The 12,869-nt window shown below is 40.2% G+C and overlaps 1 protein-coding gene across 4 annotated transcripts in view; it reads right to left on the bottom strand.

Annotated features, from left to right (window-relative positions):
• The window catches only part of PLEKHG1 (pleckstrin homology and RhoGEF domain containing G1), a 200,359-nt gene that overhangs the window by 43,648 nt on the left and 143,842 nt on the right, over positions 1-12,869 (bottom strand). For all 4 annotated transcript variants that reach the window (XM_069488118.1, XM_069488116.1, XM_069488117.1 and 1 more), the window contains one exon: positions 8,025-8,125. In XM_069488118.1, the coding sequence (XP_069344219.1) occupies positions 8,025-8,125 (101 nt within the window). The remainder of the gene's footprint in view (positions 1-8,024; positions 8,126-12,869) is intronic.

Here is a 12,869-nt window from a genome sequence, read left to right as displayed (position 1 = left end):
AAACTACATCAATGTACTAGACAGTTACTTTAAAATCCTCTGGTGTATCTTGCATGTTGAAAGGATCTTTTAAAACAGTCCCAATTTCAAATATCCTTTCCCAATATTCTTATAAAACATCTGCTCTGTAAGGTTATTTTTCGTTTAGAAAATATAGTTCTGATATTTGTATCATTATCTTTTACAGAAAGATATGTGTGATTCAGTTGTGACCTTAATACTGGATAAGGTAAGAGACAAGGTCTAAGAAAAAGAACAGACAAAGAAATAACATTTTTGAGCCAGTGTGTTCCATTACTGGACGATGAGGCCTCTCTGCATGTAGGTATTATGTCTGGGTCTTTCGATATAAATCCTCTTTCTGAGCAGAAAAGTTTTTGAGCAGACTCCGTCATGTTACTTCTCCTAGCTTAACAGAAATACTCCTTGACAATTTTTAATGCCTTATGTTCTAAATTTATGTTCATCTTGCTTCCTTCAAGCTTTAATTTCATGTCTAGAGTAGACTTGCTGGTAGGAGGGAAGTGTCTTGAGGGACCCACCCAGGCTCCAGGTGTACCTCACCTGTAAATGAATGACTGGCGTTCATTGCTCAAGAGCAACAGAGCTGGGAGTGAACTCAGACACCTTCTGTTCCAACCCCTAATTTTAAGGTGATGAATCTATGGCTCATAAAAGGAAGTAGCTTACATTAGGCCACACAGCTAATAATTAACGGCCACAGCTGTAGTTAGGATCAGGGCTTCGAATCCCTGCCCTTTGCTCTATTAGAAACACATCTACTGAGAGATTTGTTTCCCGATTGGCTCAAGAAAGCTGAGGGCCAGACTCGTACCATGGTGTCTTCAACATGGTACTGCCCACCTGGGAGGCCTTGTTTGAGTTACCTGGTTGACTTTCCTTTACAACCCCTTTCTAAAATGGGATTAACAGTAAAAAATGGGAACAATGATGAGAGAGCAATGGGATTTCTCTCATGCTCTTGCCATTGGGGTTATCATCCCAGTGAAACTGTCCTGCCCACCTTGTTTGCTTGCCATTCAACAAGCAGTTACTGAAAGACTCCCACGTCAGGCATGGTCAGAGGCAGTGAAGTTATAGGAGTAAAGAAGATGGACAAAGGCCCTGTCCCGTGCACTTTATGTTCTGACCATGGCCGATAAATGTTAATAAGCGAATGAACACACAACACAGTATCACATTGCACTGTGTGATATGAAGGAAATCAAGAGGCCAGGGTGACAGAGCACCTGGGGTGGAGTGGCGGAGGGGCGAGGGTGGGACAGTCAGGGAAGGTTCTCTGAGGGGGTGATATTTGAGTACACAAAGCATTGGAAGAGAACATCCCTGAAGAAATGGGGTTGCAAGTCCAGGACAGAATGAGCTTGGTGTGTGCTTGTGTGAAGTATACAAAGGAAGCCACTGTGGCTGGAGTTTGGTGAGCAGAACGCGGGTGGTATAAGAAGACCACCAGCTACAAAAATACACGAAGTACCACGGGAGCACGGTGAGGGCCTAGAACACAGTGCATCAGCTTCTGAGAATACTCTGTAAATACCAGAAATGGGACGGTCCTTCTGAAGTGCCAGCCTGACAGGGTGGAGACTACAGACTTCTCATTGCATCAGCGTGACTAACATGCACCTGCACAGGTACAACAGGAGGAAGAAACCACCCACGGATTGTTTTGTACTCAAAGCTAAAAGTAGATTAGAGTCATCTTGCCTTCAGGATTTGGGTATTTTCTCTTTTCCTTGAGTAATTTTAAACATTTCTTCCTTTTTTTGAGTAGAACTAGGAAAAAATTATGAAATATCCTGCTTGAGCTCAGGTCCCTTGTTTGGGTGGGTGATTAGAGGAGACACTTTTCTCTCTTACAGAGCATATTCCATGTGAAAAGTCCTGACCACTGATGTGAATTTGACAGCAGGAACTGTATTACGACCTCGAATATTCTCCTGCTTTACACTGTGAGAGATTCAGGGATGGGGCCTCTCCTCTTCCGGTCGACAGCAGAGTCAACACCACTTCCCTCTCCCGCTGCCTGACTAGGTCAGCTGCACTTTCACGTGTCGCATCCACAGAGACACATGTGCATGTGGGAACAGAAAAGGGTCCATTAACTTCACTAATACATTAGCACTGGCCTGGAAAAGTCCACTTGAAAAAAATCTGTCGGCAAAAACATTTCTCCCATTGTGCAGAAGTCAGACATTTTGGTGGTATAAAAATGCACCAAGAAAGAAAACTGTTCCACCTCCCTTTGCCTTGTTGCTGCAGGTATGCCGTGATTCACTCACATTTCAAGGGGAAAAGAAAGCATGGCCCAAAGAATTTGTTTTGTTTTCAGACATATGTTATGTGCTCTGAAAAGCTTTCTCTAGTCTTGCAGACAAAATTAACACATTCCTCAGCATTCTCAAAGCGTTCTGTTCCTTCCTTGATCATATGCCTTATTGCTTCCGTTGTACAATGGTGTCATTCATCTTTATGCTGTTAGACCTCGTCCAGTGTTTCATACACAGTGATGACTCAACACAGGTATATTGAAAAAGGAAAGGAATTGAAGGAAAAAGGAAATTTTTACTCTGATCTTTTGAGGAAGGGAGAGAGCTTGGATGATTTTAATCTGCTAAAAATAATTTAAAAGCAGACATTCAATATGGAGGAATGGTCTTATTTCCTCACTCCTCATTCTTAAAGAAATATTTAAATTTCAGTTTAGGTAACTTTTCTCTATTCCAAGAAAGGGATACCTTATTTTTAAAAAGTTGGCATTTCTTCTTTGGTTGGCAGTAAAAAAAAAAAATGTTTTGGGATTTTAGGGGGCTGGTTCAAATCAAATAACCCCAGGTTTTCTTGATCATTTGGAGATTTATTCCAGACACCAAACCAGAGACTTAAATTTCAAGGCTATCATAGAGATTATAAGAGAAAAAAATATATATGACTATCAAAAAGAATAAAATTCAATATTCATAATATTCACAATAAAATCTTAGCAAAATAGGAAAAAGTGTTTATCTAAATCCCCAGCAAACATCACACTTAATGGTAAAACATTCCTGCTAACGTCAAAAAGAAGATAAGGATGCCAACATCAAAACAATATTGTATACAAAGACTTAACCAAAGCAATAAGACAAGAAAAAGACATAAAGGGTAGAAGAACTGTAAAAGAATATAAAAAAAAATTCTCATTTTCAGACAACATCATTGCCTACATAGAAATACAAGAGAATTTATACACCACTATTAGAACTAGTGGGAAAGTTTAGAAAGTTAGTTTGATACAGTATCAACATATAAAAAAATGAAAAGCATTCCTAGATGAGAATAATAGCTAATTAAAAAAATAGAAAAAAGTTCTAGTCAAAATAACATCAAAAGCTATAAGGTATTTACGAGTAAAGTTTTAAAAGTTGTATGTATGAATGTGATGGAGAAATTATAAAACATTTAAAAAGGTTTTATTGAAGAGATACATATTTATGGATGAGATGACAGTATTGTAAACATGTCAATTCTGATGAAATTTATCTATAAATTTATTGCAATTCCAATAAATATTCCAACAGAGTGCTTCAAGGAACTTAACCAATTAAGAAAAGTCATTTGACAATGCAGAGTCGAGAAAAGCTAAGTTAGTGTTGAAGAAAAGCAACATGACCTTATAAAAACCAAGACAGTGTAGTATAGGGGAAGGATGGATAAATAACCAATGAAAGAGAACAAAGAGACAAGAAACAGACCCACACATCCACGTAAATGTGACATGCGAGGAACGTGGAACTCTAAACAGAATGGAGAGGATGTACTTTTCAATCAGTGGTGGTGTGACCACTGGCTAGCCACATGAAAATAAGAATTTGGAGCTTCTACTGTATACCATACCTCCATCAATGTTAGGCAAAGGGCAAAAGTGAAAGGCAACATTTTAAGATTTTGGGGGAAAAAAATAGAATGTATTTATGACCTGAGATTAGGAGAACATTTTTAAAACACAAAAGCTGTATACTATAAAAAGTATGTTTAGTATAGTCAAATTCAAGCTTCTCAAAGAAATTATAATTAAAGCTAAAAGATATCTTTCATACTAGGAGATATTTGCAACGCAGATAATCCACAAAGATCACCAGCCAGAATTCTTCAAGAACTCCTATTTAACAATAAGAAACATCCTGACAGAAAAATGGGCAATGGATATGAGCCAGAAAACCACTGCAAAAATCTGAGTGGCAGCAAGAAGAGATGCTCCGCAATGGACATGACATAGCAGTTAAATGAACTAGAGCTATAAATCTCAAAAACAATGTTGAGTGAAAGAAATCTGACATCATTTATGCCATGGTTGAAATAAGTGAAAGTATGTTACATATTTTAAATTAATACTTACATATATAGTCATGGCAATAAAACCATGCTTGGGAATGAAACACCAAGTCTTGGATAGCAGTTGCAGTATATGGTGTACCAAGCCAGATTATACTCATTTGCTTGAGTGAATTTTGCAATCTCTTAAATCCAAGTTCAGTAACATTGTCTTAGAACCTTGAAATCTGCTGTGATGGGAGTGTTTACACCACAAAAATTGGCAGTCACTATTGGTTCCACATTCCCTCTTCCCTGTGTCCGTGCTGGAGAACTGGTTTACCAGCACATCAGTATGTCATTCTCACAAAGCAGAACATGACTGGGAAAGGGTTTACAAATGGCTTCAATATTATGTATAATATTTTTAAGCTTCAAAAAATTTCTAAAGCAAATATGGCACAAAGAAAGGCTTTTGACAGAGTTGGGAGTGGTTCATGGGTGTTTAACATATCATTCTATGCTGTTTTGTATTTTGGAAATCTTTCCTGAGAAAAGAAATCTAGTCAGCTGAATTTTTCAGGCCAGCATAAAACCATTTCTTTTCGCCCTCTTTAATTTTAGCAATTTAAGTCTTGCCTAGTTGGCCACAATATTATTATATTACTTGGAAAAACCTGGTCCTGAACTAATAGAAACTTTAAAAATTGTTTTTTCAAGCCCCAACCATAGATTTGTCAGATAGCTGTATCTTTGAAATCAATTAACATAAGGTATATAATAGAAGATTCATTGACATAAAAAGTCACATCAATACCCTAGCTTGACCAAATATAACAACAAATACATCTGAGCTCCAAATTTAGATTCCAGGTTTAAGAGAAAGGAAATAAAAATGAAGAAGGACAAAACAGTATAGACAATTCAACTGTAAAACCAGAAGATAGTCTTAAAAACTGAATGGCATTAGAGATTTAACAAAACTAGGTATTCAAAATGGACTAGACTGGATTTCTAGCTCTGTGTCCTTGCACAAAGGACTTTCGATGCTGTAAGATTGATTCCTCGTCTATAAAACACACACACATATATAATTGCATCCTATCTACTTCGCAGAGCTGTTAAGAGGATTAAATGAGATAATGCATTTACAGGAAATATACAAATGTGATGGACACAAGGGACAGGCGTGAACACAATCACTTGTAATTGTGTCATTATATTGACGCCTCGCATATCATTGGGGTACTCACTCACTCTGATTCAGGGTTATTTTAGGCATGTCTGACTTTCAGGTTCAATGAAAAGCAATAGAAAAAAGCAAAGGATTGATTCAGGAATGCAAAGGTCTTTCTCAGTCATCCATCTTCTGCAGACTGGGCTACACTGCAAAGGTCTCTTGCTAACTCATTCTAATCTTTGTTTAAATAAGATGACACATAAAGATCTAAACTCCAGGGAGTAAAAAACCCCCCTGGAGTAGGCTGCAACTTCATGAACCATGGCCTGAAAAGCAGGGCTCCACTCTGGCAGAAAAGCACATGGCTCCATGCTTGGGGTTTGGAGTCAGAGAGGCCCATATGATGCACATGAAGTGCTAATGCATCTAAAGCTCTATGGCCTCTGGCATGAGTAAGCACCCTATAAATACAATCACCAGCAACTTTCTGCCAAACCACAGAAGACCTGGCCAGGGGCCTCCCAGCATCCAGCCCTCTTGCCTCTTTCTGGGTTGCAGAGCCATTCGTGAGCTCTGGAAGGAGAAGCCACGTAGTGGCTCGCAGGATTTGCAGCAGCTGCTAAGAGGGGGCCTGCTTTAACACCGACACTTTACTAATGAACACGTATAATATATCCAGATTCTCCACTCCAGTTTTCATGTCCTTTTTCCATTTTCTTATTCTGGTGTTGATTTTATCTAGACTGTTTCTCAACCATGGCTGCACATGACAAACACCTAAGGATCCCAGAATTTCTAGAGGTAGGATCTAGCCATCATATTGTTTAAAAAAGCTTCCCAGGTGATCCCCAGTGTGTAGCCCAGGTGGAAAGACACTGACTCAGAACATACAAACTGTTTTTCAAAGTCTCCTGAGTGAAATGAAAGAAAAATCCTGTTGTAACACTGGCATTTCCTACATCCTGGGCTCTCACAATGAAAGGATGAGTTGATTCGACATGTCCCCCAGAGGCCACGCTGTGCTGGGTCTTAGGCATTCAACAGTGGCAAAGGAGATGTGGGTCCTGCCCTCAGGGAGCTCACACTGACCAATTTGAGTGAGCCAAGATGGGGAGGTACAGCTGAGTCACAAAACGACAGGGCATTGTAGAATTTTATAATGGGATTTTGCACTAACAAAAATTCAGATGACCACTGGTAAATATTTTGGTGCTTGCCCTATGCTGGCACTTAGCTGGCACTTCAGGTGTATCAGCTCACTGAAATGTCACAATCACCATATGAGGGGGATTTTACTATTATTTCCATTCTTTCATTCAACAAAAGCATGAATGCCTCCTACAGGCCACACACTAAGCAATAACAAAACAGCTCCCTGACCATGCACATGAGTGGGGTCGGGAGCAAAGGAACAATAGACACAATAGAAAAATCAACCATATAGCATGTTAGAAATGGACGAGTGGCACGAGGAAAAGCAAAATAGGGGGAAAGGGGTATGTGTGGATACCTGGGGAACCTCAGTGGGAAAGTAGGATTTGAGCAGACTTGACATGAGTTAATTATTTCATTCCTTTTAGAGACTCACCCAAGGCACATACAAGCCTTAGCTGGGATGCAAACCCATACACGCTGAATACCGGCACCGGTGCTCTTAAGCTGCCTACTAACTGGCTTCCAAGAAGCACCCATATATTGTAAGAACTTACGTACTTGCTCCCATGCCTTTCAGTTCCCTGTTGTGTTTGCTACTATAATTTCCTAGCCTAGAGCCTGCTGCCACTGTAGAGACTTAATGTTTGAATTATTTTTAAAAATTATTACATTAATATGTTATGACAAAGTGTTCGTTGTTTGTTACCATGTCAGCCCACCTCCCAGGCAGAGGAAAACGTACAGAAAATCTGGTGTAGCTGGGGCTGCTGGAGGCTAAGGAAGCTTGTATTTTTGGATGTCCTGTTCCTGTCACATTGTGGAAGAACGATGTCACTGCCCTGCCAGGGCAAATGGGTCTTTCCTTTGAGCCAGGAGGATGGAGAGGGAGAGAATACTGAATAGTTGTGAGACTCATAAGAAAACAAGGATGCTTCTAGGTAGAAAACTTCATGGCACGATAGCCCACAAAAATTTATGAAGCCGGATCATGGATTACAGGTAACGTTTTCTTAGTCTGCATTCACTTGAGAAAAATTCATCATATTCTATGTGAGAACCATCTTTTGAACTTTTGAGACAGGGTCTCACTCTGTCACCCAGCCTGGAGTGCAGTGGCCCGATCCCAGCTCACTGCAACCTCAAACTTGTGGGCTCAAGTGATCTTCCACCTAAGCCTCCTGAGTAGCTGGGATTACAGGTGCACACCTCCATGCCCAGATACTTTTTAAACTTTTTGTAAAGAATAGGTCTTGCTATGTTGCCTAGACTTGTCTGGAACTCCTGGCCTCAAGTGATCCTCCCACCTTGGCCTCCCAAAGCACTGGGATGACAGGCATGAGCTACCGCACCTGGCCCAATCTTTTGAATATTAACTTACCTATTGAAGTGGTAGATATCCTGTATGTTTCCAAAAAGGGCTAATCTTTCTTCAGTCCCCAGGGGAAGTTTTGTTTGGTCCCTGATACAGTCCAGGTAATCCTGTGAAATCAACGAGAGGGATGTCTTAAACACTGCTCTTCTTTTACAAGTCATCTTTAATTGTGCAAAATGAATCTTTCGTATCTGCTTCAAGTAATTATACTAATGGGCTCCTCGGCTCTGAGAGTACAGAGTTGCTCTCTTACTAATGAATATAATACTTACCTATTTATAGCCGGGAAGTTTTAATAAGGAGAAAGAATATGGTATACATTAATGTTTCTACTCCCCAAATGTATTAGAGCTTCCCTCGATGGATAATACAAAGACCACAGCCCCAGTAATGTCAGAGTTTTGGCCTAACAACATCGTCTATTGTTTCCTTGAGTGACTTACATGATAAAAAGACACTCTAAAATTTATATAAAAGAAAACCAGAAATAAAAATTCTGAAATGTGACAGAATCATTTATAAATATAACCTTTAACTCCAAAAACTATGTGTCGTTAAAGTACAGAATCAAATTCTTCCTCAAATACTGATTTATTTTTTAAAAAAGGTTTTTAAAAAAATAAGCACATAACTCACTTAGGCCAACAGGCTACGTTAATGAGCCACGAAAATCTCTGAAATTATTTTACATATTTTAACACAGAGCCAGCCCCCACACACATCTAACATGGTTTCGGACGCACAGTGGGTTACAGTGACGTGGCTAAGAAGCTATTCGAACTGCTGAGAAAGGGGACAGCAGCCTTCCGCCCCTTGTGTGCTGGAGAGTTCATAACTGAGCGCACCCCCTTCCCCCCAGCACGGCTTGAAAAAGGACTCTGTAGGAGGCAAGAAGACAATAAAGAAAAAAGTGAAAACAGCTGAAATAACGTAAAATAAAAAATAAATACATCCCCTGCCCTGGGCTGAACAATGCAGCATGGCTGCCTACCAAACGTAACAAGGCGAGCTGCCGCACTTGGAGGAAGTAAGCCTGTGAAAAGTCAACCAGACCATGAAAATCCCAGCACCACGGCTGCATTCCAACGTCCAATAGCAAACACAATCGTGTGTAGATGCAATTAGCGAAAAGAGAAGCTGAAATTTAAGAACCATCAGATAATTGTTTCTTGCACATTTTAATAATCTGCTTTCATTCGCTCATGCTCTTTAATGCTCTCCTGGTGAAAACAGGCAGGGCTTCCCCATTTACTTTCTCAAGTAGCACATTTCACAGTTCGCATCAAGTAAGTTTTCATTCTGGTTCTTTCATACTAAAATCATTGTCATGCACGAACCAATGTTCGTAACTGTTTTTTTTTTTTTTTTTTTTTTTGGAGACAGAGTCTTGCTCTTTCACCCAGCTGGAGTACAGTGGCATCATCATAGCTCACAGCAACCTCAAACTCCTGGGCTCAGGCAATCCTCCAGTCTCAGCCTCCCGAGTAACTAGGACTACAGGCACGTGCAACCACGCCTGGCTAATTTTTCTATTTTTAGTAGAGACTCGGTCTCACTTTTGCTCAGGCTGGTCTGAAACTCCTGAGCTTAAATGATCCTCTTGTCTCGGCCTCCCAGAGTGCTAGGATTATAGGCATGAGCTACTACACCCAGCCCATAATTTTTTTTTTTTTTTTTAAAGAAGCTTTGTGGTAACAGCTTTCATCTTAAGAAAGTGGTCATCTCAATAAGAAACTAGATTTATAAGGTTTAAGCGTAGTTGGCCTTAAAATACCACAATATCTTGGCCTAATCTTTTAAGTACCTGCATAGGAAAGAGAGCTAACACTGAAGTAAGAAAAGCTAGAACTGACGTAATACACTTACTCAAAAAAAAAAAAAAAAAAAAATGTATTCATTGATATTTCTGTTAAATTACACATGGTATGAAAGGATGGCCTAATGGTCACTCGCACTGAATGTTTATATTTGATAGTAGCTTAAGACTGTGCCGGACATTTTAAAAGGAAACACAGTATACAAAATTAAGAAGGTAAAACAGAAGGATCTGGATGGGCGTGACCCGCACCAGCGCAGCAGAGAGAGGCGGGGCAGGGGCGAAGGATGCATGCTACATTCACCTGGCTGGCCCCAGAGGCTTTGCAGTGGGGCTTAAAGGGAGAAGGAACAGTCCTTTTTCTCACTTCAAGTGCGAAGCTTGCTCACTTGCAGAAACCCGATACTAAATTCTTCATGTGAGAGAAAGATTTAGTTAAGGGGCTTAAAGAATTTCATCTGGGGTTAGAGACAAAGAACCATGGCCTGCTTCCAACAAATGATGGCCCATCTCCAACTGAAAGAGTTTCAAAACCCTCAGAGTCTATGGTAGAAAAATCAGATTTTTAAAAGCTGCTTGTTTTCAGAAATTGTTAAGAAAATAGATTGTTAGGAGTCCAAATTTCTACAGGCCACTCTAGAAAACAGATCAAAGTCGTATGGCCGTAACTTGTTTCCAGCTGATCATAAATAAGTCTTTTAAATATGATACTTTAACCTTAAACCAGTTAACTGAAAACTACTACTGTAACATGCGCTGCATTAGCAGCTGCAATCATCTGTAGCCACAATGAGAGGTTTGAAGTTCAGGGATAATAACCGTTCATTCTGGGCTCAAAATGACAGAGTAAGGATACCAATGAAATTTATTAGAGCCTGTCACGCTGCTTATTAATTTTATTGGCTTGATGTCAGCACCTATGGCTACCCTCTTGTTAACAATGAAGGACCAATTTAAAACTTCTGCACTGAAAGCAATTATTCCCCAAGAAGATCAAAGAATTCACTCTACTTTGGGGAGGGAGGGAGCGCAGAGACACAAAATAGAGCTTTTCACCACTCAAATAATTTCCTATTTTGCAATCTAAAATTTCCCCTAAAGTATTTATTTTCTGATCAGTTTATGTCCTTAAGATTTCTACCATTATGAGATTTGTACATGAGTGTCTTCCTCTCATTAACTTATTCCTTGTAATGTCCATTATTGAATGTCTCCAAGTGGAGTCTAACTTGGTGCCATGAAAGTGTGGTGTATGAATTGGAGCCAGTCTGCAAACTGTTTGCTACTGACCTACCACCAGATAAGTACAGATATTGAAAGCAAGCATGTAGAAACTTTTATAGTAGCTTGACAGAATAACGGAGTATCTGCTGAATCTAATAGTAAATTTGTGCTTGCATTTTGTATGTCTTATTCTGTTTGGTTTTTCTAGTAATTGTTTTAATTCTTTACAGTATTTTAGAAAAGAATCAGTCTGTGACAAATTGTAAGAAAACACACACACATTAGTCCTGCACCACAGATAGCTTGAGAGGCCCTGGTCTAGATAACCATCCATCAGGGCTACTGTGGAAAGAACACTGTAGACAGTTCTTTCTATAAAAAGAACTGAGACGAAGGCAAATTCAGTGCCCTTGCTCACTCACCTTATTTCTATAAGATGCCCTGAAAAAATTCTCCCTTCTTCCTCTGATATCACCTTTTAATGTTTAATGTTTTAAAACTATAACCTATTTAACATAAGGAAGATAAACCATAATAAAAAAGAGGTAGTTATTTACAATTATAACATCCATCAATACTTTATATCCTTTCTTCTTTTCACTCTTCTTGCTCACAGATAGGCCGTTGTAGAAACAAAGTGAAAAAGATTCTGTTCCTAAATCCTCTTGCTCATATTTCAAAATTCTACCTAGTGGTTTTAGGGCTCACTTTTTGATCTAGCTTCTGTTGTCAGCACTTCCAAATGCCAAGCCCTTTGATAAGACTCTTTTAAAATTCTTTTGTTTTTGTTTTGAAGGAAGTGTCTTTTTCTGTTTCTCCAACTCCTCCACCTTTCCTGGAGAGTGAGTAGTCATCTGTTTATCCAAAAACTTGCCTTCCAAATTTCATGTATTACACTGGGACGCCTCTGAAACTAGAATAACTTATGTTTTCTATATCAATTTACAGTTTAAAAGCACACTGATTCATAGAAACCCTCCTCCCTTCCTTTTAGTTTGAGGACCTAAGAATGTGTACCAGGTTCTGTTTTATAAGCTAGAAATTTAAAATATGACTAAAACATCACCCCTTCCCCCAAGGTGCTTGTTAAAGAGCCAAGCGTAAACCAATCAGTACAATGCAGTGCTCTGGCCGTAGGACTGATGACCGCTCAGTACGTAAGGGAGAGAAAGACGTAAGCGGTCCATTCCAGGGAAGGGGAGCGGATTCATAGAGGGGGTGAGGGTGGCGCTCAATCTCCAAGGATGACTAGGAGTTTGGACACAAAGAAAGGAGGACAGAGACAGTAAACAAAGGCATAGGGGAACAGAAAGTCAGGACACTAGGAGTTGGGATGGGCTAGATCTCAGGCCAGCCAGGACCGCGCCAGCGCAGGGCACGGGCGTGAGCAGGCAGACCCTCCAGGGTGGGGTGCTCTGGGAGATGAGACTGCAGCGAGGGACAGGACAGACCATGAACACACTTCCATGCTATGTACGTAGGTGGTGGCAACCACTGAAGGACATGATAAGATCAAAGATAAAGAAAACAGGACAGAAGCTGTAACACCCCTGAGAGGCCGGCACAGACCAAGTCCTAACCCTAAACCGGGTGGAGAGGTGTTCAATGGGGTGTGGAGAATGAGAAAGGTGTGAGTCAGGGGTGACAGGCACGGTGTAGGTGACCGATCGGCTGTGTTGGGTCTCACAAGGATGTCTGGGGCTTTGCTCACTTTCCACCCCGAGGAGGAGGGTGCTGTTCCACTCGGTCCCAGCAAGGACACTACATGGTCCACTGTGGTTTTGAGTGTGTTAAAAGTCACTGAGTACATG

Source organism: Eulemur rufifrons, chromosome 15 (genome assembly GCF_041146395.1).
Source record: "Eulemur rufifrons isolate Redbay chromosome 15, OSU_ERuf_1, whole genome shotgun sequence".
NCBI lineage: Eukaryota > Metazoa > Chordata > Mammalia > Primates > Lemuridae > Eulemur > Eulemur rufifrons.
Note: the sequence above shows the minus strand (reverse complement) of the source record. Positions and strands in the feature narration are given on the sequence as shown.